Here is a 25,010-nt window from a genome sequence, read left to right as displayed (position 1 = left end):
TTCCTTTCATGTGTATTTTAGTCTATATGCCATCTAATTAATTATCAAATTACCTCTTAAGTCATACGATGACCATATAAGCGATGTAAACATAAATATAAATATAGATATAAATAGATTAAGCAAATTCGTGCTGTTTAATTATTCTAGGTATATTTAATTTCATATTATAGATAGCAAATAAATGTTTATCATCTTTTTTACCTGCATAAGAATATTTTTTTTGTGGATCGAATCAGTCAATCAAATGATTTTTTTTGTTTCACTTTCAATGTTGACATTCTCTTTACACATACAATTCATGTGTTGTCCATCTCAAGGTAAGGGGTTAAATTGAAGTTCACATGAATACAGATTCAATGAGGTTGAATTATTCACTTGCAAGTGAATAATTTCGTAATCAATGTTTTTGGATGATTTTAACAAAATTGAACCATATTGGCTGCTAAAAGGGAATTGTTATTTCACTATTTACCTTATTAATGATTAAGCCAAAAAAATTAATATATTAGAATTTTCATATATCTTGTAGCTAGTACCCCTTTAACTGATTTGTTCATATTCATATCATTAGGAGCAATTAAAGTTTGAGTTGTGTACTTCAAAGACTTATTGGTTGGAACTTTAGCCTTTTGAATATTATGAATAACATGATAGTAACTTATACGACTAGGAAAGTAGCATTATCAGCAGAAGTGGATTTATAGGGTTTTTCAGGAGGCCTACCCCCCCCTTTTCTGGGGAAAATTTGGTTGCTTATATAGGGAATCAGTGAAGCATGACTGGAGAGGGCCCCCTCTTAGGCAGTCAGTGGGCCCCCACTTGTAAAGATTTCTGGATCCACCACTGATCAGGACCTGACCATACAATGATCCCTAAGATACAGACAAACGTCATTTACAAAGTTCAAGTCAATACTACTGTCCAAATGCCAGTTTAATCACTACAATGCCCTCTTCATACATAATTAATAGGCTTATAAGGAAAACAACAAATTTTAGACAAATGTGTGTTCTTAAAATATGTACCAGTATCAACAATATAAGAATCCTTTGCAAGTTCTCGAACTCTGTATCAAGGCAAACATGCACCAGTTAGATAAACAATGATTGAATCACCTTTAATTTTAGAAAAAGGATTTTTTTTACAAATTGCTTTTATCTTCTTCATTTGATCTTTGGTGGATAGTTGTTTCATTAGCAATCATACTTTATCCCCTTATTTTCATATTAACTCTAAAATTAGAAGTGAGCATTTACATTATGATACATGCTCATCTTTGTTGCAATAGTTATGCGACAACTTTAAAATGTAAACTATGTGAGAAATAATATTCATAGAAAAAAAATTGTTTAAGACTCTTTATTTTTTCTTTTGTTTTTCTTTTGTTGTCTTTTAGATTGTTTTTCTTTCTTTTTATTGTCCAATGCCTTTGACATTAATATTCTTTCCTTCTGTATCTGTTGTATGAGCTTCTCTTGTGATTTCTTATCTTTCTTCACAGATGAGATAGCATCGCTTCCTTTTTCTGTAAAATAAACACAATATCATTTTTTTAACTGTTAATTCATGATATATTGAAAATTTTGTCATAAGATTTTTAAAAGTACTAGTAAAATAATCATAAAATGAAAGTTATGGTTACAAGGCTGTTGCTAATATTTGCTAACTGTAAAACTGGTATAGTGGTGTGAAGGTTGGCGCCTGCATTTGTTTGCACCTGTCTTATGTCTAATTAATCATTGGCATACCAGGCTGGTTTCTATACTATAGTATTAATACAGTACTGTGCATTTATTTAAATTGGATTGGTCTTTACCACAGTTTGATAGCAATACCTATGCAAGTTACGACGACATTCTTGTTTCTATTTTAAGTACTGGCATCCATGTTTGATAGCAGCTTGGTCTTTGACTAAAGTTCTCAAAGTTTCGAATATCTCTAAATTACCTCAAATGTGAAAAAAGTACCAGTCTGTAAAGATGATAAGGATTACACACTGTAAATATTGAAATTAATGCGTGCTATTATTATTGCAATTTTGTCATTTAGACTAAAATGCAATTTTAATTTTTGCGATATTGAGAAAAATTCTGTTTTATTATTCATAAAATTGAAAAATATGAGCTTAAATTATTGCAATTATAAACCTGTCGCATTTTTCGCATTAATAAAAACATCGCAATAATTTCTGAATTTAAAGATACTTACTGGACTCCTCAGGCATCATAAGCTTCCCAGTTTTTGTTGGGTATTTGCCAGAAAATGTCTTGGAGGTCAAGGTTGAATGCAGTAGTGAATTCAATTCCTGTTTCAGTTGTTTCATATGATGTTTATGTTGAGATTGCTCCTGACTGTCCCCTATATCATTCAATCTGTTATTAGTGGTTAAGGTTTTAACAGAACAATTATATTTTTAATCAAATCTAAGCTAGGTACACCTTTTCTTTAACTTTCATTAAAGTAGCACAGTGTCTCCCTATTCATTTTAAGACTTTAAATTTGTTGATTATTTAAGAAATTTTATGCCATGCTCTATGCTCGTCTTAAAATAGAAAGGCATTATATTTTATTTGTCAATATTTGAAACCTTGCTTATGCTCAGTATAAAGTAGACAGCATGGCATGATAATCATTTCAATTCTTATAGGAAAATTCAGTTCTTTTGTTCTTTAATATTTCACTACAATCATCCTTTGACAAAATAAAACACATTTTAACTTCTTTTGGGTTACTTTGACCTACATTTCTGCAAGAGTGATTAAACTTTCTTTTATAATGATTTAATCTAACTTCCTACACATGCAACACTAACAAAAATGTCCATATTGATCTCCAACTCTGTTCAAAATAAAAATGATGTGCCCCCTATGTACTATTGGAATAAAACATGGCTTTGTTTCATATACATAGCAAAAGTTGAGCATTGTATTTAAAAATTGATGCTTAATGTTCAGAAGTCAATTTCACAAAAAAAATTAAGACTAAGATTAATCGTAAGTATACTGATTTGTTCATGACTTAAGACCAATCTTAGTCCGAAGTTTTTTTTGTGAAACCAACCCCAGAAGTATTATTTTTTTCTGATTTAAAAATAGGATACAAATGTCGATCATCTAGTTCAATGTCCATTTCATTTGCTGCTTTTATAAACCAGTTATTCTGTCTTTTTTTCTTCTCAAATCTGAAAAAGTTGATTTGCATAAATTTAATGTAGTGTATTTTATTTTTTTTAAATTATTATCTTATAACATAGTTATACAGTTGTTTACTGGTAACAGCAACTGATTTGGCAAATGTTGGTGGATCTGAAGCAGAAGTTACAATTCCCGCCACAGATTGCAGTAACAAACCAGAGACCTGACATCGTCATTTGGTCCGCCTCAACAAAACAGGCAATCCTGCTGGAACTAACCGTGCCATGGGAAGAAAGAATAGAAGATGCCAACGAAAGAAAGAGATTGAAGTATCAAGACCTACTGGCAGAATGTAGAGACAATGGATGGAGGGTTTGGTTATTTCCAGTGGAAGTGGGAAGCAGAGGGTTTGTTGGACAGTCTATGTGGCGAGCATTGAGAGCACTTGGTATTGTTGGAGGGGAAAGAAGTTAAGCTGATTGGTAACTTGTGTAAAGAGGCAGAGGCAGCATCACTGTGGTTATGGAGAAAAAGGTCAAAACAGTGGAAGCAGTAAAGTGTAGAGGCAGGGATGGATAGCCATGTGGTTTCGGGCTGGGACTTGATCACCCCAGTCGGCGCACCTCTGGAAGTTGTAGTGGACAGCGCCGAAACAGCCGAGGAAGGAGGATTCACCTGAAGACGGAACCACGTATCTTTCCAACAGGATGTATTAAGGTAATATGCACACATATCAAGGGTATTGGTTATTTATATTGTATATAAAACTGACATGAATCTTTTGGGAAATAAATTCATGCATAGTCTGAACTGAGATTTACATCAAGTAGCTTAATATTACCAAGCTTGAGACGAAATATAAAATCATTCCCTTTCATAGAAGCCAAGAAAAATTTGAAGAAAATTTTCATTGCACAATAAGTAATGCAACTTTCAAACCATCAGCAAAGAGGAAGTTGCTACACAGCAAATGTTAAAATTGATAATACAATACAACTCAACATTATCCAAATATGAAATATAAAAGCCAAGAACACTTTAAATGGAAGTTTTCTACCAAAGGAATTTTGGATGGATTGATGGAATGACAGATGAAGTCCAGCAGTTACTAGATCTGTTTGGAGGTTAAAATAACATGTGACTAATATCACCCAAAAATGCTATCTTTTTTGTACAGATCTCCTTATTTTTTCTTTCATTTTTGTATTTCTGGGTTATTGATATTATTTGTTGTTGTTTTACATTTTGTGGGGGTTAAATGCAAAAATTCTGAAACTGAAAAAAAGCAATGATGTAACCTTGAAATCAAGAACAAATGAAACAATGACTTTTCTGTGTGACAAAGAATTTATCTTTGGTAGCTAGAAATTCAACAAAAAAAATGCATTTTGAAGTTTTACCTATAATCAGTGACATCTATCTTTAAAGCCAAACTTAATCTTTGTTTCAAAGAAGGAAGCATTTGATAATCCACTGGAATCATGGGTAGGTCTTCATCTACAACAAAAAAACATATAAATTAAGAAATTAGGTAATAATGAAAATTACATGCAGTTTAAAAAGGTGTCTGCATGTCAAAAGTATTCTTTTAAAATCATATTATCTAAACTATATGAGCTTTATTGAGGCAGTAAATGTTCTTCAAATGATCAAACACTTACTTCTATTGAGAGTGTGTATAATTTTCCTGTAGTTTTTAACATCATCTGGTCCAATCAACATAACACTAATTCCTTCCTTACTGGCCCGAGCTGTTCTACCACTTCTATGTACATAATTCTGAAATAAATAAAACAGCTATAAATACAATCTGATGCTTGCAACTAGTAAAAGAAGTATGGAAAACTGATTTAAAGGACTGACGGATGGACAGACAGACAGATGGAGTGCAAACCTAAAGTCCCTTCAACTTCGTCAGTAGGGGAATAACACAAGAAAGTACTAAAGTCAACCTAACCTTTAACTTACTAGCATTAGGATAACATCTTTAAAAAATCACTCTTCTTTAAATGTGTCTGGCCTTCAGGGAACAGTTTATCAGACTTTATCCAATTTGTATTCAATATAAAAAGTATCTAATCTGGAATATCTGACCTGCATTTAGATATTGAAATAAATTGATTTTGGCATCCATTGATAATCTGTCACAAATTGTTTTTGGCAGTTTCTATTTCACACAGTAATCTTATTTCTGACATTCTATCAAAATATCATAAGCGAAAAAATTTAACAAAAAAAGTTTTATTTCTAAAATTCTGTTTAAATATCCTTTAGCAAAATAACTTTTAAAAAAAACATCCATTAGAGGAAAGGGTCAAGAGAGGATTTTAATTACATCTTGCTAGAATTTCAACAACATATAAGAATTTGATAATATTCTCACCTCAACTGTTAATGGAACTTGATAGTGAAAGACATGCTGAACATTTGGTATATCTAATCCTCTAGCTGCTACATCTGATGCTAATAACAAACTGTTAGGATCAGCTGAAATAAACAAGTGAAGATAACTCTAAATACTTCATCTGATGCTAGTAACAAACTGTTAGGATCAGTTAAAAATATAGGTGGAGATAACTCTAAAAACTACATCTGATGCTAGTAACAATCTGTTAGGATCAGCTGAAATAAACAAGTGAAGATAACTCTAAATACTACATCTGATGCTAATAACAAACTGTTAGGATCAGCTGAAATAAACAAGTGAAGATAACTCTAAAAACTACATCTGATGCTAGTAACAAACTGTTATGATCAGCTAAAAATATAGGTGGAGATAACTCTAAAAACTACATCTGATGCTAGTAACAATCTGTTAGGCACTGCTGAAATAAACAAGTGAAGATAACTCTAAATACTACATCTGATGCTAGTAACAAACTGTTAGGATCAGCTAAAAATATAGGTGGAGATAACTCTAAAAACTACATCTGATGCTAGTAACAATCTGTTAGGCACTGCTGGAAAAACAAGTGGAGATAACTCTAATACTACATCTGATGCTAATAACAAATTGTTAGGATCAGCTGAAAAAAACAAGTGGAGATAACTCTACATGCTACATCTGATGCTAAATAACAAACTGTTACGATCAGTCTAAAAAACATCTCTTATAACAAAATGTTAACACCTTGCTGAAAAAAGTGGAGATAACTTAGGCCGTTTTTTTTTAATAAGTTGGTTTACGGACATCAGCCCAAAAAACTTCGGGTAGGAGGAGGGGAAAAAAATAAATTTAAACTAGATCTTTCCAGTTTTTGTTTTTTTACTTGGTTTACGGATATCAGCCACAAAAAAATAGGGTAGGAGGAAAAAAAAAAATAATTTAAACTTGATTGAAAAGACTTATTTATAGTTCTGTAAAACTTGAAAAGCCTTTTGATAATACCTTTTATTCAGCATCTTTTGTAGGTTTTGTGGAATTAATAAATGCGACAACAAAAACACATCACATAGAGAAAGTCAATATTAAAAGACAAAGGCAAATCTAAGAGCATATTGCATGTCAACACCTATAAGGACAGAGCATATCAGACAGTATTTAAAAGTATAAACAGAAATTTACTGTCAGGAGCCTGTAATTCAGTGGTTTAATATTGTTTGTTGGTGTGTTACATATTTGTTAATTTTTTTTAGTACATTTTTTTACATTTAATTAGGCTGTTTGTTTTCTCACGTAAATTGTTTTACATTTGTCATTTTGGGGCCTTTTATAGCTTATGCGGTATGGGCTTTGCTCATTGAAGAAGGCTGTACAGTGATCTATAGTTATTAATTTCTGTGTCATTTGGTCTCTTTATGAAAAATCATCTCATTGGCAAACAAGTGTTCTTTTTTTACAATATTGTAAAAATGTTCAAAGAATTTTTTTTATCCTATGACCATGATGACATAGAAAACTTTTGTATCAATGGACAGACACTGAATCACTATTTGGTGCTAACCATTCAAGACAATAGAACCAAACAAACAAATATAAAAAAGAAGATGTGGTATGGTTGCCAATGAGACAACTATCCACAAAAGACCAAAATAAGAATATGGAATGCATCCTGGGCTGGAGGATTAAGGACTTTTTATTTATCCGGTGTTTCTTGAATTTCCCGGCATTTTATCATAAGGTACTTGGTATTAAAGTTGATAAGAACGTCCACCGGTGTAGTTTCAGATGTAACGGTTCCATTGTCATTTTTTTTGCCGTGGTCACTACTGCCGGCCCTTATTTCTTCAATCACAACATTAAAGTTTTCTAATTGTTCATTATAATGACTTGACCTATGGTTTCATGACGAAGGCATTTCACAAATTTTTTTTGTCTGATAATATTGAATTGTTTAGGATGTCCACATCCAGATGGATGTACACTGGTTCATTCATAGTAAACAAACCATGCCCTGATATCGTCTGGTTCCTAAACGGAAGTCAGGGTTTAAGGATGCGCAAACACGTGAACAGCTAACCAGTCACGTTTCCGGTGCACTGGTTCACGATTTTTTAATGCAGTAATAGGAACCAGAATTACGAAACGTAAACACAAAAATACCGTTTAAAATTTTCTTAGTAAATCGATAAATATGAGGTCGGCGGAAATAATTTTTAAGGGCAAATGTGCGTTTATTTTTATTTGAATTAGCGAAAATTCGGGTCGGCGGATCCGTAAACCAACTTATTTAATAAAAACGGCCTTAACTACTACATATGATGCTAAAACAAACTATTAAAATTAGCTGAAAAGGTAAAGTTAACTATTACTATTACTTCTTAATCCGATGCCAAAAAGAACTGTTATATAGGCTTTACTGAAAAAATTCAAATGAATTAATTACCTATCAAAATATATCATAGTTTTCAAATTGGTGTGTTTTGCTGTTCTACCAAGCAACCAGCATTAAACATTATTAGAACTATGACTGGACAGCTCAGATTCAGGGTATTGTGTTGATGTAGAGCAAAATGTTTTTTTGGGGGACAGTTTCCTTGTGAGCTTAAAAAATCCATATCAGTGAGCCAGTCAATTACACAGCAAGGATCTCATTAAAAGCTAAAAGATGGATGGTAAATTACCTGTGAACTTCTCCAGATTTTTTAACCTTTGTTTCTGGTGCATATCAGCATGTAGTGGTAGTGGTTTAGTTTGTAAGAGAGTGAAAATAGACACCAATCTTCGGATACAATCTTTACTGTTTGCAAACACTAAAGTTCTACCAGGAAATTGCTGCAGGAAGTAGTAGAGAAAAAGATCCTGAAATTATAGAAATTATTGAACATAATGTTTCCAACATTTATAGTATGGACAGGTAAATAAAATAAGATTCTACAACTAGGTGCTCTGCAGGGCGCAGCTTTATACGACCGCATAGGTCGATCCCTGAACAGTTGGGGCAGGTATGGACAAAACATTTAGCGTGATACAGCTCTGAATTTGGATTGTGATCAAATTTTTGACATTATATGGGTTTTTTACACAAAACAAATGTCAAGATTTTACAAATCAATTAAAGATTTCTTCTTCAAACTTATTTAAATCTAAAATCAAATAGTTGACACAGCATAGGTTTCTGACACAAAATGAATGTGGTCTAATGAACTTAAAAATGTTTTTGCCTTTGAGCAATTCACTATGCTGTTGAATATTAATCCTGTCAAAAAAATGTTTGAAGAAATTTTCTTTTTATTTATGAAATCTGAAATGAGAACAAGTATGGGCACAACTTTTAAGCTAAAAATATTTAAGATAAGATAAGGAAAAAAAAACTTCATCAGCAATATTTTATATTGGCAAATTTCCAATGAAGTCATTTACATAAAGTTATTGGCATATAAAAATAGAAAATGACATCATAGTCATGTCTGGCAAATGTCCAACATACATTATCTAAAAACATTTTAGATAAGATAAGGAAAAAAAGCTTCATCAGCAACATTTTATATTGGCAAATTTCCAATGAAGTTATTTACATAAAGTTATTGGCAACATATATTATCAACTACTATTCTATACAAAGAAAGATAACTCTAATTGACAATTAATTGCTATTGCACAATATTGTGCAATTAGATATTTCTTGCTATTGTGCAATACTGTGCAATTGAAAATTTCTTGCTATTGCACAATACTTGATATGGAATCCTGATTTGGACCAACTTAAAAACTGGGCCCATAATCAAAAATCAAAGTACATGTTTAGATAAAGCATATCAAATAAGCCCAATAATCTAATTTTTGTTAAAATCAAACTTAGTTTAATTTTGGACCCTTTGGACCTTAATGTAGACCAATTTGAAAACTGGACCAAAAATTAAGAATCTACATACACAGTTAGATTTGGCATATCAAAGAACCCATTTATTCAATTTATGATAAAATCAAACAAAGTTTAATTTTGGACCCCCATTTGGACCAACTTGAAAACAAGGCCAATAATTAAAAATCTAAGTACATTTTTAAATTCAGCATATCAAAGAACCCCAAGGATTCAATTTTTGTTAAAATCAAACTAAGTTTAATTTTGGACCCTTTGGACCTTAATGTAGACCAATTTGAAAACGGGACCAAAAATTAAGAATCTACATACATAGTTAGATTCGGCATATCAAAGAACCCCAATTATTCAATTTTTGATGAAATCACACAAAGTTCAATTTTGGACCCTTTGGGCCCCTTATTCCTAAACTGTTGGGACCAAAACTCCCAAAATCAAACCCAACCTTCCTTTTATGGGGACCAAAACTCCCAAAATCAAACCCAACCTTCCTTTTATGGGGACCAAAACTCCCAAAATCAAACCCAACCTTCCTTTTATGGTCATAAACCTTGTGTTTAAATTTCATAGATTTCTATTTACTTATACTAAAGTTATGGTGCAAAAACCAAAAATAATGCTTATTTGGGCCCCTTTTTGGCCCCTAATTCATAAACTGTTGTGACCTCAACTCCAAAAATCAATCCCAACCTTCCTTTTGTGGTCATAAACCTTGTGTTTAAATTTCATTGATTTCTATTTACTTATACTAAATTTATTGTGCGAAAACCAAGAATAATGCTTATTTGGGCCCTTTTTTGGCCCTTAATTCCTAAACTGTTGAAACCAAAACTCCCAAAATCAATCCCAACCTTCTTTTTGTGGTCATAAACCTTGTGTTAAAATTTCATTGATTTCTATTCACTTTTACTCAAGTTAGAGTGCAAAAACTCAAAGTATTCGGACGACGATGACGACGCAGGACGACAACGACGACGACGACGCCAACGTGATAGCAATATACGACCAAAAAATTAAAATTTTTGCTGTCGTATAAAAATATACCATACATTTCTTGAAAAATCATACTTGTAAAATCTATATTATTGATAGATATATCATATTCATGTATATTAAAATGGCAACCAGGGTCTTCAGATATAGTTCTCATCAGAAATATTCTTTCAGTGTTTACTTTTTTATTTAAACTTACCAGAGGTTTAGAGATACTGAAAAAAAACCTGACACATGCACATGTCACCAATAACAAGCAAAATGAGGATGCTGATTACAGTTCTTCTAAAAAAGCATGCAAAACAAAACATTGATCAACTTGCTTGCTTTGTTTGCTTGGTTGTTTGCAAACAATAGGTAGGCAGAGTTTCGGTCAGTTTTTATATATACTGGGATTTGATTGGACAATGAGAATTAACATGAAATGAATTTAATGTTTATTTTCCAATCAAATTCCAGTAAATAGTAAACAAATATCCAAACAATTACAAACGAAAGTGAACCAACGCCTGGTGAGTCTGTAGTACGGTAGAGTCCATAAAGTGGATACCCGACGGTATGCAGGGTCGTTATGATAAAAAACATAAAATGTAGAGAGTCTTATAACAACAACACTTAGGGACTGCTGCAGAAATTTATTGATCGACATGTTTCAGTACCTAGGGCACCGTCATCAGGATAAAAACAATACATAAAATCCTGTTGAAGTACAAAATCGGGTTGTTTCCGATTTTGCACCGAAACATGTCGATCAATAAATTTCTGCAGCAGTCCCCAAAATGTTGTTGTAATAAGACTCTCTACAAATATCCAAACAAATATAGCAAGCAAGTTAATCAATGATTTGTTTTGCATGCTTTTATAGAAGTGCTGTAAACTAAGCAGTTTTATTTGTCACATTGCAGACTACTTGCTCATTAAATGTCATGTGTAAACTTATGGAACATAGAATACAGAGAATGTGCACTTGTGTAGATGTAGAAAGAATACCTTTTCTTCCTTTGTACAGTTAATCCTAGCCTCTGTTAAAGTTTCTACAGTGCCCGTCTTTCTTGATAAATCAATCACTTTAGGTTTATGTCTCAATCCTATTCTTTCCATCAGAGATTCTATAAAATAAATAATAATATAGAGGCAACAGGTTTATATCATGTTATTTAAAATATCAGTCAAATATCTGATGGATTTCAAACTCTATTATATTCATTCCAATGGTATGGTCAAAATGTAAACTTAATTCCTTATTTGTCATTGCTGGAAACAAAATATATCTTGTCCAATCAAAAACGATGCTACAAAATTTTTTTCTGTAACAAAATTATCAGCACAATTTATACCTAATTTTTCTGTCTCTGTCATTTTGACTCTCTTTTTCTTTGTAGGTCGGTATGATCCAACATGAATCATGGTCAAAGTTGCAGAATATACAAAATTTTGTCTTTTTTTTCTCTTTTGCTCGTCCCTATAAAATAAAACATATACTTTGAAATAATTTAAACAAGTTAATGTATTAGCTCATTTAAGACATATAAAAGAACTCCTCATGTAATTTTGAAATGAAATTTATGTTTGTCAGCAATCATAAACATTTTAGTATTTGACTGAATTTTGTCTCTGAGCAACCTTTTGATGTCAAGCAACAATCACTTTTGAATTGTGAAGTGTCAAGCAACAATCACTTTTGAATTGTGACTTCACGTTTTTTAAATTTTGAAAAAAAATTGGCAAAACTTTACAAGGACAGACAGAAAATAAATAAATGAATATATGAAATCCACACATCCTCCTCCAAAATCATAATTGGGTAAGGATATAATAATAATAAAACCAGGTGCTCCGCAGGGCACAGCTTTATACGACCACAGAGGTCGAACCCTGAATAGTTGGGGCAAGTATGGACATAAAATTCAAGCTGGATATAGCTCTGAATTTGGATTTTGATTAAATAGTGTTGACACAGCATAGGTTCCTGACACAAAATGAATGTGGTCTAATGAACTTAAAATTTTCTTTTTGCTTTTGAGCAATACACTATGCTGTTGAATATTGATCCCCTCAAAAAAAATATTTGAAAAAAGTTTTCTTTTTGATTTCTGAAATCTGGAATGAGAAAAATTGTGTTCCCACCCACAAATTCTTATTCACCCCCCCCCCCCCCCCCCCATTTTTTCCACATCCGCCTTTCCCTTATTCCAAAAATAATCTCAATTCAAATTTCTAATGGAGTTTGCAACAATAACCACTCATTTAAATACATAAAATATAAAAATATGAAATGACATACAGTCATGGTCAAACTATTAATTAATAGTAACTTCTAAAAAATGTTTTACAGCTTATCAATAATCTCAAGACAATCATCATTTCTTAATACATAATTTCAAGCAGTGTAAGGGAGGTAACCAAACATACATACATATTGGTCGTGTGGTCTAGCGCGCCAGTTACAGTGCAGGCGATTTGGTGTCACAATATTTCAGTAGCATGGGTCCGAATCCCGGCGAGGGAAGAACAAAAATTTTCAGATCTAACATTGTTGGGTTGATGTTTAGACAAGTTGTATATAAATCAGAGATGGGTCCGATTACTTTCAAAGTAATTGATTAAATTACAATTACTTTGTCATTTGTACGATTAAATTAAATTAATGATTACATCATTTCTGAAAGTATCTGATTAAATTAATGATTACATTGGCAAAGTAATCATGATTACATCTGATTACAATGAATTTAAAAACAAAACATTTTGAATGATTTGAATGAATAAACGTTCAATATAACTATAGCATTTTTGAGAAAGTATTTTATTTGGTTCAATTATAAAATGATAACTTCAAATTAAACTTCATTTATTTAAATAAACACCAAATTTCACTACATATATATACATTACACTTCATCACCAATGATCTCTGAATTATTTTGAATTAAATTTAATAACGATATTTCATAATCAAGAGTTTTTTTGTTTGTCTTCTGACCTCTTTCATAATGTATATGTATTCCAAGTTGCAGTTTATGGAAGTTTAAAAGTGGATGAAATAAAGTTACCAGTTAAAACTATGTTAAATTTTAATAGAAATGTTTAATCAAATTGTAAACAATATGTAAGTACTAAAAATCATTGCATTTTACATGTCCAGTCCAAATACAAAAAAAATTAAACAACACATTTGTCCAACTTTTAATTTAATCTGTGCTAATTAGATAAATTTTCATGTCTGATTTATCTTTTATCATTTATATTCCCCATCAGCTATACTCAATTGGTAATTGCAATAAAAACAAACATTAATTAGTCTCCTACCTGTCAATTCAAAGTTGACAAAAAATTTATCATATATGAATAACAAAGAGATTCATTTAATGACCAAAAACACAATTTAGATTTTTTTCATTGTAATCAGAATGTAATCAAAAAGTAATCATGATTACAGGGTATTTTGAAAAGTAATTGATTAAATTAAATTACATGTAATCAGATTTTTTGGCTGATTAATGATTACACTGATTACTTGAAAAAAAAGTAATCAATTACAGCTGATTAACGATTACAATTACCCCAAGTCTGATATAAATATATATATTAAACAGTATTCTTTAAAATGGAATTGAGTTCTCTCCCTTACACTGCTTTTAAATTGTTTAAAATGTCCTTTGAATAGAAAAACCCTTGTTTTTGCCCCTAGTTGCTAAATGATTTGAGCCATAACCCCCTCCCCCCTCCCACCCAACATTCCGTTGTAGTGTGGAAACTTGAGGTATAATTTCAGAGAGATTGAATACACTTTAACACAAGTTATTGACTGGTAACTACAAAAGCACTTATTTGGGCCCCTTTTTTGGCCCCTTTTTCCTAAACCTTTTGGACCATAACCTTCAAAATCAATCCCAACCTTCCTTTTGTGGTATTGAACCTTCTTATTAAATTTCATAGAGATCCATTTATTTAAACTAAAGCTATTGTCCGGAAAACACAGACAATGCAGACAACAACATCATACCATTATACGATCAAAAAATATTTTTGCGGTCGTATAAAAATCAATCAAACTATGATTTGGTTACTGACTAACTATGTTTATACATGTATTTACTTATTAATATGTTGACATAGCTTCTCCAATTCCTCAAAATGGCCCTTTTCTACCATTCTGTCAGCTTCATCAATCACCAAGCTGTGGATTTGATCAATGTTTACCAAATATGGATCTCCCTGAAATAACAAATTAACCACTCAATCACAAGGTTGTATTCAATTTATATGTTAGATCATAATAATAATATATCCGATCAAAATTATATTGTCTGTGGACATAATAACTACTAAGATTTTTCATTTATATATTTATAAGCAATATTGTTCTAACACCAGTTCTAACAAAAAGCCCTTTTCACTGATTTAAAAAATGTACTTGTCTCTTAAATAATGATATGGGGCTCTTGTTACAATAAAGTTGTTAATAGAGCAATAACCAATCAAGCATTAGTTGTTTACCTGTTATATTCAATACTACATAGAACATCGTGTCTTGCTTGCACTATCATGAGCCATGTTCACTTAACATGAAATCAGAGTCAAAATTGTAATTTGGCATATGATTTAGAAAGTTTGCACCATAATGATTCTGTTTCACCACAATTCAAAGTTGACTGCCTAGAACAAAATCTTTAGCCTGGTACGAGACTGACTAAAAGATGGACACACATTCAGGATTCACACTACCAGGGGAATCGGCAAAGAAGTTTATCAGTAAAAAAATTCAAAGACAAGCTAAATATTTCTGTTTTTTTTTAAAGGGTACATCAAACATTCTGATTTTTTGAAAAAATAAATTGTTTACTTCACTGGAATGTGATATAAACATCACAGAAAACCGGGAAATTTTTACTAACACAATCCAAATTTGCGCCATTTTGAATTCGCGATTGTCAATTGGCCCATATAACTATTTTCATAAATGATTTGGAAAGTGATGAGCTTTACATATATATATAAAAACCAAGTGATAAAATCAATCAGAAATCTTTAGTTTTCGGTTCATTAATGTTAAAGAAGATTATAAGTCTCGGTTATTGTATAGAAAGGTATATACTATGAAAATTAGAGCGAGGGGCTTTGATTGGACGAGAAGTTGTAAGTATGTGCTAAGTTTGTCATGTTTGCTTGTAAAAACACATACACAATACAGAAAAGTACACCTAATTAGGATTGAATTAAAATAAAATGTTGTCAGGATTAATGCTAATTAATCGATCTTTTGATTTGATTAAACTGTGTAGTAGATTCAACAAGGTGATACTTTTATTACTGATTGACATGTATCATTAACATAATTGTAATGAGTGTTGTTTAAATAACAATATCCGTAATGTTTGCTTCAGTGTTTATGGTGTATTGATTTGCATTAAATTCATTACTTCTAGCATTGCTTTTCAGTACGATGTACAGTTATGATTTCAGTTATATATGTGTCGTCTATAAAATCAGTCTTATACGTACAGTAGTCCTATATATATATTCTATTCATATACATAGATATATGAAGATGTGGTATGAGTGTCAATAAGGTAACTCTCCATCCAAGTCACAACTTGTAGTCTAAGTAAATGTAATAAAAAGAGTTTCCTTGATATTTTCAGAATCGTTTTATTTTCGCGTTTCAATTGTTAGAGTGAAAATAGCGAAAATAAAACTGCCGCGAAAATTTCCCTGCTTACAGTAATCTAATGTGTAAACATACCATTTGAAACAGTTCCCACAATCTTCCTGGTGTAGCCACTAAAATCTCTGGCCGCCTTTTCAAAACTCGCTGTTGTTTCTGTAATGACATTCCACCAACTAGAGTTGCCACCTACAATAAAAATCAATTTGCTAATATTTTATCCCAGAACTACTAATTACAAAAGAACAATAGGACAAAAATAAATGCTTCTCCGTCATTATTCAGTAATTTCCATGTTGACTTCTTCCAAAAAATTCAGTTAGAGGACTCTGATTTACCTTAAAACTATTGTACTATAAAGGAGTTACTTAATTACCATATACAACTATAAAGGTTTGCCACATTTACCTGTATATCTGTATATTTAAGAACAGCCAGTAAATGGTTTCTGACTTGAACTGCCAGTTCTCTTGTTGGTTCCAAAATTAGTGCAAATGGATGGTCATTTGTCGATGGTTTAATCTCTGTAATACCTAATGATGAAAAATCTGCATCATCTACCACAGTCACACATCCCATCTCCTGTCAAAATATAATTATACCATAAAGTTAGAAAGACAGGATGGTTGTTATAGATTTGATATATATTTTATGCACAAAAACTTTTACTTAACCCAGGGCTCACACTACTTCAGAATTATAGGGAGAAGTGACTTCTCTTTTTGAAACTGATAGGGAGAAGTGGTGAGATTTGAAAGAGAAGTGCTCATTCGCGCGGTGTGCTACAATGTTTGGATTTTACAATAGTATAAAGGGCCATATGTAAATAATGTTCTTTTTATATTGTTCAATTCATATCTGAGTAAAAAAAATACAATTAAAGTAACAGTTGAAATTAAAAGTTGTTTAAGTTTTACTAAGGTTCTTGTGAGAAACTTATTCCAACTAAATATCTAGCACTAAAAAAAAAAATTATTTTAAAAGATGTAAAGAAATTATAATATATCATTATTACAATTTAATTAAAAATTATCTTGTGTATGAAATTCAGTGTTTCTCATAAAAAAATATAAAAGTTATTAAGCTGGGCCATAATATATTGAAATTAGTATAATAGTCTCAGAGTTAAGCAACTTTAATCAATAGTTTGAAACAATCCATAAAAAATATAGGGAATTATATACAACAATCAATTAGATGTAACCAAAAGTCTCTTAATGTGTGTGGAATGCGTAATTTTTCCCTTTGGGCTCAATATTCTTCTGTCAGCTGTTCCGTCCGTAGTAATTATTGTAAAAGTACGGATTTCGGTCATAGCTGGTCCGGTTCCGATCCGTAGTTTAAAAATCGGTCAATGGCGGACGAATGCAAGAAAATTTACAAAAATAAACGATGTTTGACAAGTTATTTGAAAAGGAACATGACGTTTTTAATGCAATAAATGGATTAAACATTTACTGGAGGCAACTTTTATCACGTTTAAATGAAGTAACAAACTTATTTTGCCGCCGAAATTTAGGTTGATGTACGTTTTCGAGTAACAAGCACCGGAACTTGCGAAAATGCATGAAGTGATAAAAAGTTGTATTTTTATCAAATAACCTGCTACACACTGCGAAGACAATGCTTCAACCTCTTTTCTAAAGATAATGAATCGTTTATGTCTGAATTTCTTTAATTATCAATAAAAAATTGATGTTTCATCAACTTGGTAAAAATTGAAAAATTATTATGTCCGATGACGGAAGCGACTGAAAGCGGGTATCGTCAAGAACAGGGCGACTTGATTTCGCTTTTGGGGGTTGAAGAAAGCGAAGTGACGGTCGGGAAGGCGACTTCTTCGCCCAAGTCGCCTGGTAGCGTGAGTCCTGTAACCCTTTTGACTTCTTTTGTTCCCATTTAGGCAGATCTAAAATTAAGTGGGGAGGAGGATTGGAGGCACTCAAATTAATTACCTGTGGGTGGTTGCATTTTCCTTGGAACTTTGTAATAAATATTTGTAAATTGAACATTTTATATAATAGGTGTTTGCCATGGGGTATAAATAAAATACTGCCAACGTCCGGTAACTTGAACTCTGAAATAGCTTTTAAAAGTTTTTGTTCAAGAAAACATTTGTACATGTATTTGTCAATGTTCCATAAATACTGTCAAAAGTGAAGGTAAAGGTTCGTTTGAAATATATGTACCCACATGAAATCTGCTTTAGATACCCAAGCAGTGATTATTTAGCTGTGATTTGGGTGTTATTAGTATATTGAATTTGAGGACATAATTTTGTCATTTATTTTGATGATGACCATTTAGTCCTCAGAAAATATTTATCAAAATTTGTAAGAAAAAGGTTCATTTCAATATTCCTTCTTAAAATATTCAATAACCTGCTGTCCATCTGAACTCTCCTGCATTTCTTCATCTTCGAATTCACTATCTTCATTTTCGTCAGTCAGACTCTCATCAGAATTACTATCTTCATTTTCCTCATCACTTTCCCACTCAAGTTCATCTTCACTATCACTATGGTAGTCTTCATTACTTTCATCTCCCTCAACACCTTCCTCTAAACTTTCATTTTTAATTATTTCCTCTGTCTCATTATCTTCTTCCTCGCCATCAGTTTGTAATTCCTTGTTTAATTTTTCCTTTTTATATTTCAATATTTTATGAATGACAGGTATTCCAAAGGCTAATGTCTTACCACTTCCCTGTAATCAGAAGAAAACTGCTACAAACATGGACAACAAAAGAAACTTAACAATTGAAAAACTGCAGGGGACTTTTTTTTTAAAATACTCCAAAACTGTAAGGGTCAGTAAAAGTACAGGTAAATCTATTTAAATGACTTACTTAAAAACCAGTGTAACAAAAACTCTTGTTTATGTCAGTTTAAAATGCCCATATGATAATAGTAAATGACTAGAACACTTTGCAGTTCTTAAGTAAGTTAGTAGATAATCTTCTGCCATTTGTAGGTACATGAGTGTCTGTCCTTGGAATTTTTTTATAACTTTGTCAGCATGCAATTTTTTTTTTTTTAAATTTCATAAGATGTGAAAGGCAATAATTCATTTTTAAATATTACATTACTTTCAGCTTACATAGCAAAATATAAGGTGACACAACTACCCTTTAACTACTTTTACAAGTCTTTGAGATATGAAATTGGGTACTACTAACAAAAAAAAACAAAGTTATACTGATACTTTTGGGGTACATTTTGTCTTCAAACTTGATAAACAAATATTAACACTTTTCAAAGTTTGTAAGTTGATTATTCAAAATACAAATAAAGCTTATTCAAATAAAGTAATAGTGTAACTCTTTGGTTAAACTTCAACAGAGTGAGAATCTTAATATTTTTGACAGTTGTCATCTGTTTGTACAATGTTGATTAAATTCTGTGAATTCACTGTTACTCAATTACTCATTCAAACATGTAAGTATGTTGTGTTCTCCATAAAATCAACTCATAAAGATATAATACAAGGGATTTACTCACTGTTTCTGCAGCACCAACTATATCTAATCTGTCTCTGATGGCATGGGGTAGTGTCAGTGACTGTATGTGTGTAGGAGTGATAAATTTACTATCAAGTAAAGCCAGTAGGACCTCTTCTGGTACATATAAATCTTTCCATTGTACCATTTCTAAAATTGTCAATATGAATACATAACAGTAAAACTTTTTTAAAATTATATTTTTTTGTATAAATCTTTAAAAAAAAATTGACAGGGTGCGTGAAATAAAAATGAAAATTGTCTGAATAAAAAAATAGAAAAGGGAGTGCATGTGTTTACCAAGTACATCTTTGCAAAGAATTTGTAAAGAATTTGGGGTAAATGTCACTTTCTGTAAAAATGGAGTCTTCACTGCAACCAACAGACTTCATTTTCCTTGATTTCCCTTTCAATGGGAATTTTATTAACTTTGTAATTGAACATTTTTCTTTTTAAAATTATATGAAATCATCTATTCAAGTTTATTGAATTTTTTACCTTTCATAACATCTTTCTTATTATTTACTGGTATTGCAGAATCTGTGTTCTCAGGGTTTATTTCTTCAGAAGCTGCGTTATCGGTACCAGTATCTTCAGATGCCATATCTGGTATGCTTTGTTTTAATTTCTTACTTGGAGAGTTATCTGAAATGTAAAAATAGTTTTATTAGAAAAAAAAGAAATTTTAATAAAGCAAAATAAAATATATATTTTTTGGGGCAAGTATGGTTTGAATGGCCTAGATTGGTCATAAAGGCCTAATGTGTTAAGATATATACATGATATATGCTAGCCACAGGCAGAAAACAGATGATTGTAACCTACAATGGACCCGAGGTGATGTTAAAACATTTAATCATCCATCTGATATAACTATGTAAAATGTGAAAGAACATTTGACTCCTTTTTTGCCTACCTTCAGTTGTCTTCTTTCTCTTCTGTCCTTTCTTTCCCTGTTTGTTACTGTTTTCTATCTTATCCTCTTCTTCAATCTGTTGATTCACATCTACTATCTGAGAGTCCATTTGTACTAATTTACCCTTTTTATTCTTCTTTAACTCTCCTTTTTTCTTCTTTTTTGTGTCTAGTTCTACATGAGATTCCTTACTATTTCCTTTCAAATTTTGTTCATTAGTCAAGGACACTTCTTTTTTTCCTTTCTTTTTCTTTTCTTTCTTGGCAGCTTTTGCTTCATTCTGTTTCTTGGAACTGGTTTCCTTTTCTTCAGGTTTCTGTTTCTAAAAAAAAAGACCATATATATTAGATATTTCAGCTGATCAGTATACGTAACAATTCCATCTTCAAATCAGTACCCATAATAAGTAAAAGTAAACATCAGTATACTTTCGCTTGCTGTTATATTTTCATATAAGGCCAAATTAAATTATAGTATGTTTTCTATTTCCCTACCTTCCTGATATAAGTGATATTTTAAGCTTAAAAATAGCCTACCTTAACGTTTTTTTTGTCATTTTTCATTAAGCACTTGTTAGAGGGGCACTAGATACAAAATATATAAAAAATCTAATATATAATTTTTTTTCTCAATCATTATACAGTGTAATTACATGAATTAATGAAATGCAAAAAGTGACATACTAATTTGCTTTTAGCAGCCAGTATGATTCAATTTTGTCAAAATAAGCTTAAAACATTGATTATGAATTATTCACTTGCAAGTGAATAATTCGACCTCATTGAATCTGTATTCATGTGAACTTTATATTAACCCCTAAGCTTGAGGTGGTTAACACATGAATTGTATGCGTAGTTATTTAAAGAATAAGAATATCAATATTGAATGTGAAACAAAGGTAAATCATTTGACTAATTCGATTTACATAAAACTTTCTTATACAGGTAAAAATAATGATTAACATTAATTTTTCATCATTATCTATAATATGAAATGAAATGGACCTAGAAAAATCCAACAGCACGAGTTTGTTTAATCTATTTATATCTATATTTAAGTTTACATTGCTTAAATGGTCATCGGATGACTTTAGGGGTCAACTCGATAGCTAATTAGATTGCGTCTAGACTCAAATACACTCGAAGCTAAGCTACATATTTTCATGCCAGTGCCCTGTTGCTTATTTCAGTCTTTTAATAGTTTTAATAAAAGTTTTACATTGTTATACATGTAAATCAAATATGAGAATTTGATTAAAATCGGTGAACATGAATTTGACAGCTAGTGCCCCTTTAAAGTCAGAATCTCTCTCCCATTGACTCAATGAAAAAATAAAATTATAAAATAAAAAGAAGTACCTAGCTACCTACCCTATTTTTTTCAAGATATCATAGATAGGAAGCACACATATTATTTTATTTGGCCTAAGTATAACAGTTACATGTATATATGTATGCAAGAACGAGCGCTCAGATTCATCTACAATGACTACAATAAATCATATGAACAACTACTTGAACAATCTAAATTACCAATTCTTAAAATCAGTCGCATGAGAAGCATGGCATTAGAAACTTACAAAATTTTAACAAAATCCAGTCCTGAGTTTTTACACAATATATTAAATTTTAAAGATAACTCATATAATTTTAGATATAAACTCACAGTTGATTTACCACAACCAAGAACTACAAGGTATGGCAAAAGGAGTTTTAGCTTTGTCGGCAGCAAAGTTGTGGAACTCCCTGCCTAACCATGCATGGAGCCCCTCAACTTTGGTAAAGTTCAAACATTTTATTTCTTCATGGTGCTCTTCAGAAAACTGCTTCTGTAGCTCATGTAGATATTAACTTTGCTGTTCTCAGAGCTGGATCTTCTGGCCCTGTGTTCTGTTTATTGTTTGCTTTTATTTTATTTATTTGCTTAGCTTACAATGTATGTCATTGTGCCAGTTAAAGCAAAATTTGCTTTTCCTTTCTTTTAGCTTGCTTGCTTTGATTTATGCATGTTTGCTTTGCTATTATATTATGCATGTGTTTTATTTGTATGTGTAGTCTGTGCTGATAATTTGTTATTTGTTTTAAGTATCAAGTCGGTTAAGAGCTCTACAGAGCTCATGTTTACCTTGTTAAATTGTACATATCATGCCGGACTATAAATAAAATTTACTTACTTACTTACTTTTCTATATATAATTCTCACCCATTTGAATATCATTCTATTCTAATAGAATCCATGACAAATCGCCCCACTGGCAAATCGCCCCACTCTTTCACAAACTCGCCCCACTTTCTAAAAAAAACGCCCCACTCTTGTTTACCAACTCGCCCCATTATGAAAAGGGTAAACTCCCATTGCAAATAGGTATGATAACATGCCCCCCTTATGAAAAGGGTTAAAATCCCGCTGAAATACGGTCAGCTGTCAACTGGCCCCACTCATGACAAATAGATAAACCACTTATAAAAAAGATGCAATCCCGTTGTATATCTTTGTCCCTGCCCACGTCAATACCTTTGAAAACCTAAGTGAAGTGCTATAACATCAAATTGCTGTTAAAAACTCTGTTTTTGCAATAAAGTTATATATAAATGTTAATCACGCATCAATTAATTGTGTGATTATGATACAATTAACAGGTTTCTTTTCAATTGTTATACAAATAACTAAGCTTACAAGTATAAAGTTATTCTCCAATAATGATACAAAAATGTCTTTGCAATTATATTTTAAGAATGTTAAAAAAGTTTAATAAACTGATTTCAATTTTTTTTTTTTTGTATTCTGTGTAGATCACAAAAATCAAAATAAGTTTTCATTTAAGTGCGGCTAGTTGGTAGACCTGAAAATTACATATAATAGAAGTAGATTTTTCCTTTTTTCAATAAGTGGGGCGAGTTGACAGGGGAAAAATTAACTGGATTTAACCCTTTTCAAAAGTGAGGCGATTAATCATTTTTTTAAAAAGTGGGGCGAGTTGGTTAACCAGGTTGGGGCGATTTTTTTATTTTTTTTAATAGTGGGGCAGGTTGGTGAAAAAGTGGGGCGATTTGGTGTGGGGCGGTTTTGCCAGTGGGGCGATTTGTCCTGCTTCCTTCTAATATATTAATAATAGTGCAGTGCAAGTGCATGACAGACGCTCTTCTGTGAAAAATGGATTTTATTAATAGATTGGATTTGAGTAGGCATTCAATTTTCCTGCTAAACCAATCTCCCATGCAGAGTTATCGCTCCTTGCTCTGAGAGAGTGAGTAAGGACCGATAAATCTGCATGGGAGATTGCCGCAAAACATTCATGAGATCTTCTTTCGCATGTGTTAACACAGTTATAAGCAAAAAGGTATGTTAATTTGCACTCGATAATGTCCACATATTTATCTGTTTATAGATCGCTTATCAGTCAAACGCAAAAGTTACATATTAAAGTGAAAATCTCGTCAGCAACAAATATACCTTATCGCTAATCCCGGCTGACCATGCCGCTTGAACTTTTGACGCATACAACAATCACTTTTCCATTGTGGCGTCAGATATTTTGTTTTATGACGTCAAAATTTTACGTGAACCTGTGTGATATCCAGTAGTGGTGCCGATTTAACCAAGTGTCGATTTGACTACTGGGTGCCGATTTAAGGATGTTCGCTACTCTGTTGAAAAATAACAAGCTTTTTAAAAAACTGTTATACATTGAAAGTATATATATAAAGAAACTAAAAAAGCAGAAAAAAATGGAGGGTCCGTGTGTTTGTTTTCGAGATATAAGCCATTGAAAATTTGGCGGGAAATAATTCTCTCTAGATTTTTCTTTCACTTAACATTGTCACCTTTTTTGTTTTAAAAACTATGGAAAAATAACAAGGATTTCATAAGATTTTGAAATATGGCTTTTTAAATAATATGTAATAAAAATATGAAAAGAAAAGTAGGGGTTATTGGGCAATTTTTTTTAATGTTGATACATGGATAAAACCAGAGGATTTCGAAAATCTAGCAAAAATTCAAAATGTAGAGGAGCGAACATCCTTAACCAGGTGCCGATTTGACTACTGCCGTGAGAACTGGGTGCCTAAAATTGCCCATGCCATTGATTTATGGACCACACTTTATTACCTTTTTTGATTTTCCAGGGTTTCCAGAGGTATAATCTTTGATAAGTTCGTAATCCGTAAGTTCTTCTATTGAAATTAAAGAATCGAAATCATTTTGAGATAAAAGATTATAGTCAATTTTCACTGGTTTCCACTTTCCTTTGGTTTTCACGTGCATGGAAGTCGCCATTTTTTACTCTCTAAATGTAAACAAATCTCATAAAGTCATCAAGACAAATAAAATATGAAAACTATCTGTTTTAAAATAGAATTATTTTTATCATCTTTTTTTATTTATCTATCTATTCCATACAGCTTATTCATTCCTATTTTGTATTGTTTTGAGATTAAAAGTATAGTCTGGGTTCCCATTATTCAAGGTCTGGACGTATAGTAGAGATTGAATTTAAACAGGAACCCAGGTTAAAAATATTACAACTGGTTACA

General features: G+C 31.6%; 1 protein-coding gene across 2 annotated transcripts; it reads right to left on the bottom strand.

The window, feature by feature from the left end:
* Nucleotides 1-1,348: 1,348 nt before the first annotated feature.
* On the bottom strand, nucleotides 1,349-24,948 carry LOC139500225 (ATP-dependent RNA helicase DDX24-like). 2 transcript variants are annotated; one of them, XM_071288968.1, is made up of 17 exons: nucleotides 24,586-24,948; nucleotides 20,476-20,797; nucleotides 20,058-20,204; nucleotides 19,561-19,709; nucleotides 18,443-18,766; nucleotides 16,470-16,643; nucleotides 16,140-16,250; nucleotides 14,493-14,611; nucleotides 11,731-11,855; nucleotides 11,384-11,502; nucleotides 8,202-8,379; nucleotides 5,521-5,624; nucleotides 4,799-4,916; nucleotides 4,538-4,634; nucleotides 3,104-3,184; nucleotides 2,212-2,375; nucleotides 1,349-1,528 (listed from the first exon to the last, which is right to left on the bottom strand). In XM_071288968.1, exons 1-17 carry the CDS (start codon nucleotides 24,751-24,753, stop codon nucleotides 1,353-1,355), a joined length of 2,676 nt encoding a protein of 891 aa, XP_071145069.1. In that variant the 5' UTR covers nucleotides 24,754-24,948; the 3' UTR covers nucleotides 1,349-1,352. The 2 variants fall into 2 exon arrangements, with proteins under 2 accessions (XP_071145069.1, XP_071145074.1); XM_071288973.1 differs by having other exon boundaries at nucleotides 20,476-20,791; nucleotides 24,586-24,771.
* Nucleotides 24,949-25,010: the final 62 nt, after the last annotated feature.

The sequence above is a fragment of the Mytilus edulis genome, chromosome 1 (assembly GCF_963676685.1).
Source record: "Mytilus edulis chromosome 1, xbMytEdul2.2, whole genome shotgun sequence".
Lineage (NCBI taxonomy): Eukaryota > Metazoa > Mollusca > Bivalvia > Mytilida > Mytilidae > Mytilus > Mytilus edulis.
Note: the sequence above shows the minus strand (reverse complement) of the source record. Positions and strands in the feature narration are given on the sequence as shown.